Raw genomic sequence first — 7500 nt, forward strand, 5'->3', positions numbered from 1 at the left:
ATAAGTCAGTCAAGGAAGTGATGATGATATGTGTGTTTGCGGTGTGTGTGTGTGTGTGTGTGTGTGTGTGTGTGTGTGTGTGTGTGTGTGTGTGTGTGTGTGTGTGTGTGTGTGTGTGTGTGTGTACCTGTAGTGTGATGTTTGTCTCAGGTGTGATTAGACTAGAGGGCAGCTGCAGGTAAGACCGTCGGTTGACAAAGTTGACACTGGCTAGCGTCTCACACCACTCGCCCTCGTAACCATGGAGACACTGACAGCGGGGGTCCGTCTCCACGACAACGCACTGCGCTCCGTTCATACACTCGTGGTCGTCACAGGGACTGGTGCGCGGCAGAACCATGGGAGGAGAGAACTCACAGAACAGACCGCTGAAAACAAAACAAAACAACCATCAGGGACTCACAGAACAGACCGCTGATCTAGGATCAGGTTCCCCTATGTCCATGTAATCATGTTCATTGTCAGGCAAACAAGATAAACTGATCATAGATCAGCACTCTTAGATGCCTTCAGAAAGAGTTTACACTCTTTTGTTGTTGTTGTTGTTGTTGTTGTTGTTGTTGTTGTTGTTGTTGTTGTAGTTGTTGTTGTTGTTGTTGTTGTTGTTGTTGTTGTTGTTGTTGTTGTTGTTGTGGAATAAAAAAAAGATTGACACAAAATATATAGAAAAATAACGTAAAACATTAATGGAAAAATTAACCACTAATATATTATATTGATTAGATAAATATTCACCCCCCCCCCCCCCCCCGAGTTAGAATCACAGTGATAATATCTGGGAGTCTTCTTGGGTAAGTCAGAGTCATTACAGCTGGGGGTCTTCTTGGGTAAGTCTCTAAGAGTCATTACAGCTGGGAGTCTTCTTGGGTAAGTCTCTAAGAGTCATTACAGCTGGGAGTCTTCTTGGGTAAGTCTCTCAGAGTCATTACAACTGGGAGTCTTCTTGGGTAAGTCTCTAAGAGTCATTACAGCTGGGGGTCTTCTTGGGTAAGTCTCTAAGAGTCATTACAGCTGGGAGTCTTCTTGGGTAAGTCTCTAAGAGTCATTACAGCTGGGAGTCTTCTTGGGTAAGTCTCTAAGAATCATTACAGCTGGGAGTCTTCTTGGGTAAGTCTCTAAGAGTCATTACAGCTGGGAGTCTTCTTGGGTAAGTCTCTAAGAGTCATTACAGCTGGGAGTCTTCTTGGGTAAGTCTCTAAGAGTCATTACAGCTGGGAGTCTTCTTGGGTAAGTCTCTAAGAGTCATTACAGCTGGGAGTCTTCTTGGGTAAGTCAGAGTCATTACAGCTGGGGGTCTTCTTGTGTAAGTCTCTAAGAGTCATTACAGCTGGGAGTCTTCTTGTGTAAGTCTCTAAGAGTCATTACAGCTGGGAGTCTTCTTGGGTAAGTCTCTAAGAGTCATTACAACTAAGAGTCTTCTTGGGTAAGTCTCTAAGAGTCATTACATCTGGGAGTCTTCTTGTGTAAGTCTCTAAGAGTCATTACAGCTGGGAGTCTTCTTGGGTAAGTCTCTAAGAGTCATTACAGCTGGGAGTCTTCTTGGGTAAGTCTCTAAGAGTCATTACAGCTGGGGGTCTTCCTGGGTAAGTCTCTAAGAGTCATTACAGCTGGGAGTCTTCTTGGGTAAGTCTCTAAGAGTCATTACATCTGGGAGTCTTCCTGGGTAAGTCTCTAAGAGTCATTACAGCTGGGAGTCTTCTTGGGTAAGTCTCTAAGAGTCATTACATCTGGGAGTCTTCCTGGGTAAGTCTCTCAGAGTCATTACAGCTGGGAGTCGTCTTGGGTAAGTCTCTAAGAGTCATTACAGCTGGGAGTCTTCTTGGGTAAGTCTCTAAGAGTCATTACAGCTGGGAGTCTTCTTGGGTAAGTCTCTAAGAGTCATTACAGCTGGGAGTCTTCTTGGGTAAGTCTCTAAGAGTCATTATAGCTGGGAGTCGTCTTGGGTAAGTCTCTAGGAGTCATTACATCTGGGAGTCTTCTTGTGTAAGTCTCTAAGAGTCATTACAGCTGGGAGTCTTCTTGGGTAAGTCTCTAAGAGTCATTACAGCTGGGAGTCTTCTTGGGTAAGTCTCTAAGAGTCATTACAGCTGGGAGTCTTCTTGGGTAAGTCTCTAAGAGTCATTACAGCTGGGAGTCTTCTTGGGTAAGTCTCTAAGAGTCATTACATCTGGGAGTCTTCTTGTGTAAGTCTCTAAGAGTCATTACAGCTGGGAGTCGTCTTGGGTAAGTCTCTAAGAGTCATTACAGCTGGGAGTCTTCTTGGGTAAGTCTCTAAGAGTCATTACAGCTGGGAGTCTTCTTGGGTAAGTCTCTAAGAGTCATTACAGCTGGGAGTCTTCTTGGGTAAGTCTCTAAGAGTCATTATAGCTGGGAGTCGTCTTGGGTAAGTCTCTAGGAGTCATTACATCTGGGAGTCTTCTTGTGTAAGTCTCTAAGAGTCATTACAGCTGGGAGTCTTCTTGGGTAAGTCTCTAAGAGTCATTACAGCTGGGAGTCTTCTTGGGTAAGTCTCTAAGAGTCATTACAGCTGGTGGTCTTCTTGGGTAAGTCTCTAAGAGTCATTACAGCTGGGAGTCTTCTTGGGTAAGTCTCTAAGAGTCATTACAGCTGGGAGTCTTCTTGGGTAAGTCTCTAAGAGTCATTACAGCTGGGAGTCTTCTTGTGTAAGTCTCTAAGAGTCATTACAGCTGGGAGTCGTCTTGGGTAAGTCTCTAACAGTCATTACAGCCGGGAGTCTTCTTGGGTAAGTCTCTAAGAATCATTACAGCTGGGAGTCTTCTTGTGTAAGTCTCTAGGAGTCATTACAGCTGTTGAGTCTTTCTGGGTAATTCTCTAAGAATCATTACAGCTGGGAGTCTTTCTGGGTAAGTCTCTAGGAGTCATTACAGCTGTTGAGTCTTTCTGGGTAATTCTCTAAGCGTCATTACAGCTGGGAGTCTTTCTGGGTAAGTCTCTAGGAGTCATTACAGCTGTTGAGTCTTTCTGGGTAATTCTCTAAGCGTCATTACAGCTGGGAGTCTTTCTGGGTAAGTCTCTAGGAGTCATTACAGCTGTTGAGTCTTTCTGGGTAATTCTCTAAGCGTCATTACAGCTGGGAGTCTTTCTGGGTAAGTCTCTAAGAGCTTTCCACACCTGGATTGTACAACATTTGCCCATTTTTTATTTTCATAATTCTTCAAGCTCTGTCAAGTTGGTTGTTGATCATTGCTAGACAGCCATTTTTAAGATTTAAGTCCTAGATTTTCAATATGATTTAAGTCAAAACTGTAACTCGGACACTCAGGAACATTCCATGTCTTCTTGGTAAGTAACTCCAGTGTAGATTTGGCCTTCTGATTTAGGTTATTGTCCTGCTAAAAGGTGAATTAATCTCCCAGTGTCTGTTGGAAAGCAGACTGAACCAGGTCTTCCTCGAGAACTTTTCCTGTTCTTAGCCCCATTCTGTTTAATTTTTATCCCGAAAAACTCCACAGTTCTTAATGATGACAAGCATACCCATAACATGACGCAGCCACTGTGCTTGAAAATATGGAGAGAGGTACTCAGTGATGTGTTGTATTGAGTTTGTCCCAAACATCATACTTTGTATTCAGGACAAAAAGCTAATTGCTTTGCAACATTTGTTGTATAAATTTAGTGCCTTGTTGCAAACAGGATGCATGTTTTGGAATAGTTGTACTCTGTACAGGATTCCTTCTTTGCACTCTGTCATTTAGGTTGGGATTGTGGAGTAACTACAATGTTGTTGATCCATCCTCAGTTTTCTCCTATCACAGCCATTAAACTCTGTAACTGTTTTAAAGTCTCCATTGGCCTCATGGTGAAATCCCTGAGCGGTTTCCTTCCTCTCCGGCAACTGAGTTAGGAAGGACACCTGTATATTTGTAGTGACTGTTTTTTTTACCCATCTACCAATAAGAGCCCTTCTTTGTGAGGCATTGGAAAACCTCCCTGGCCTTTGTGGTTGAATCTGTGTTTGAAATTCAAATCTTACAGATAATTGTATGTGTGGGGTACATGTTATATTCTGCTTCTGTTCTGTTCTATTCTGCTCCTGTTCTGCTCCTGGTCTGTTCTGCTCCTGGTCTGTTCTGCTCCTGGTTTGGTCTGTTCTGTTCTACTCTGCTCCTGTTCTGCTCCTGTTCTGTTCTACTCTGCTCCTGTTCTGTTCCACTCTGCTCCTGTTCTGCTCCTGTTCTGTTCTGCTCCTGTTCTGTTCTACTCTGCTCCTGTTCTGCTCTATTCTGCTCCTGTTCTGCTCTATTCTGCTCCTGTTCTGCTCTATTCTGCTCCTGGTCTGCTCTATTCTGCTCCTGGTCTGTTCTACTCTGCTCCTGGTCTGCTGCTGGTCTGTTCTGCTCCTGGTTTGGTATGTTCTGCTCCTGTTCTGCTCCTGGTCTGTTCTGCTCCTGTTCTGCTCCTGGTCTGTTCTGTTCTGCTCCTGTTATGCTCCTGTTCTGCTCCTGTTCTGTTCTGTTCTGCTCCTGTTCTGTTCTATTCTGTTCTACTCTGCTCCTGTTCTGTTCTATTCTGCTCCTGTTCTGCTCCTGGTCTGTTCTGTTCTGCTCCTGTTCTGCTCCTGTTCTGTTCTGTTCTGTTCTGCTCCTGTTCTGTTCTATTCTGCTCCTGTTCTGCTCCTGTTCTGTTCTATTCTGCTCCTGTTCTGTTCTATTCTGCTCCTGTTCTGTTCTGTTCTGCTCCTGTTCTGCTCCTGTTCTGTTCTATTCTGCTCCTGTTCTGCTCCTGTTCTGTTCTGTTCTACTCCTGTTCTGCTCCTGGTCTGTTCTGTTCTGCTCCTGTTCTGTTCTATTCTGTTATACTCTGCTCCTGTTCTGTTCTATTCTGTTCTACTTTGCTCCTGTTCTGTTCTATTCTGTTGTTCTGTTCAAAATGTCGGATTCTGTTCTACATATGAGCCACAAGGTGGTGCTACAGGATAACTACACCTACAGACAGGTACTAAACCAGCCCCTACCTCATCATGAACATTCAGGTTAACTACCCCTACAGACTGGTACTAAACCAGCCCCTACCTCATCATGAACGTTCAGGATAACTCCCTTACAGACTGGTACTAAACCAGCCCCTACCTCATCATGAACGTTCAGGTTAACAGGTTAACTACCCCTACAGACTGGTACTAAACCAGCCCCTACCTCATCATGAACGTTCAGGTTAACTACCCCTACAGACAGGTACTAAACCAGCCCCTACCTCATCATGAACGTTCAGGTTAACTACCCCTACAGACTGGTACTAAACCAGCCCCTACCTCATCATGAACATTCAGGTTAACTACCCCTACAGACTGGTACTAAACCAGCCCCTACCTCATCATGAACGTTCAGGTTAACTACCCCTACAGACTGGTACTAAACCAGCCCCTACCTCATCATGAACGTTCAGGTTAACTACCCCTACAGACTGGTACTAAACCAGCCCCTACCTCATCATGAACGTTCAGGTTAACTACCCCTACAGACTGGTACTAAACCAGCCCCTACCTCATCATGAACGTTCAGGTTAACTACCCCTACAGACAGGTACTAAACCAGCCCCTACCTCATCATGAACGTTCAGGTTAACTACCCCTACAGACTGGTACTAAACCAGCCCCTACCTCATCATGAACGTTCAGGTTAACTACCCCTACAGACTGGTACTAAACCAGCCCCTACCTCATCATGAACGTTCAGGTTAACTACCCCTACAGACTGGTACTAAACCAGCCCCTACCTCATCATGAACGTTCAGGTTAACTACCCCTACAGACTGGTACTAAACCAGCCCCTACCTCATCATGAATGTTCAGGTTAACTACCCCTACAGACTGGTACTAAACCAGCCCCTACCTCATCATGAACGTTCAGGTTAACTACCCCTACAGACTGGTACTAAACCAGCCCCTACCTCATCATGAACGTTCAGGATAACAGGTTAACTACCCCTACAGACTGGTACTAAACCAGCCCCTACCTCATCATGAACGTTCAGGTTAACTACCCTTACAGACTGGTACTAAACCAGCCCCTACCTCATCATGAACGTTCAGGTTAACTACCCCTACAGACTGGTACTAAACCAGCCCCTACCTCATCATGAACGTTCAGGTTAACTACCCCTACAGACTGGTACTAAACCAGCCCCTACCTCATCATGAACGTTCAGGTTAACTACCCTTACAGACTGGTACTAAACCAGCCCCTACCTCATCATGAACGTTCAGGATAACAGGTTAACTACCCCTACAGACTGGTACTAAACCAGCCCCTAACTCATCATGAACGTTCAGGTTAACTACCCCTACAGACTGGTACTAAACCAGCCCCTACCTCATCATGAACGTTCAGGTTAACTACCCCTACAGACTGGTACTAAACCAGCCCCTAACTCATCATGAACGTTCAGGTTAACTACCCCTACAGACTGGTACTAAACCAGCCCCTACCTCATCATGAACGTTCAGGTTAACTACCCCTACAGACTGGTACTAAACCAGCCCCTACCTCATCATGAACGTTCAGGTTAACTACCCCTACAGACTGGTACTAAACCAGCCCCTACCTCATCATGAACGTTCAGGTTAACTACCCCTACAGACTGGTACTAAACCAGCCCCTACCTCATCATGAACGTTCAGGATAACAGGTTAACTACCCCTACAGACTGGTACTAAACCAGCCCCTACCTCATCATGAATGTTCAGGTTAACTACCCCTACAGACTGGTACTAAACCAGCCCCTACCTCATCATGAATGTTCAGGTTAACTACCCCTACAGACTGGTACTAAACCAGCCCCTACCTCATCATGAACGTTCAGGTTAACTACCCCTACAGACTGGTACTAAACCAGCCCCTACCTCATCATGAACGTTCAGGTTAACTACCCCTACAGACTGGTACTAAACCAGCCCCTACCTCATCATGAACGTTCAGGATAACTCCCTTACAGACTGGTACTAAACCAGCCCCTACCTCATCATGAACGTTCAGGTTAACTACCCCTACAGACTGAAAAAACAGGCTTTTAGAAATGTTTGCAAATGTATAAAAACATATTTTTTTATGATACAATTTATTTTTCATGAACGTTCAGGTTGACTGCAGCAGAGGTAACTCTGGGTCTTTCCTGTGGCGGTCCTCATGAGAGCCAGGTTCATCATAGTATATGGACTTGGTCTTTTACCAAATAGGGCTATCTTCTGTATACCACCCCTACCTTGTCACAACAAAACTGATTGGCTCAAACGCATTAAGAAGGAAAGAAATTCCACAAATTAACTTAAGGCACACCCGTTAATTGAAATGCATTCCAGGTGACTACCTCATGAAGCTGGTTGAGAGAATGCCAAGAATGTGGAAAACTGTCATCAAGGAAAAGGGTGGCACTTTGAAGAATCTCAAATATAAAAATATATTTTGATTTGTTTAACACTTTGTTGGTTACTACATGATTCCATATGTGTTATTTCATAGTTTTGATATCGTCACTATTATT

The 7500-nt window shown here is 44.5% G+C and overlaps 1 protein-coding gene across 2 annotated transcripts in view; it reads right to left on the reverse strand.

The window, feature by feature from the left end:
• The window catches only part of slit2 (slit homolog 2 (Drosophila)), a 254549-nt gene that overhangs the window by 17311 nt on the left and 229738 nt on the right, over nucleotides 1-7500 (reverse strand). For both annotated transcript variants that reach the window (XM_036934274.1, XM_036934273.1), the window contains one exon: nucleotides 128-368. In XM_036934274.1, the coding sequence (XP_036790169.1) occupies nucleotides 128-368 (241 nt within the window). The remainder of the gene's footprint in view (nucleotides 1-127; nucleotides 369-7500) is intronic.

This window comes from Oncorhynchus mykiss, chromosome 10, assembly GCF_013265735.2.
Source record: "Oncorhynchus mykiss isolate Arlee chromosome 10, USDA_OmykA_1.1, whole genome shotgun sequence".
Taxonomy (NCBI): Eukaryota; Metazoa; Chordata; class Actinopteri; order Salmoniformes; family Salmonidae; genus Oncorhynchus; species Oncorhynchus mykiss.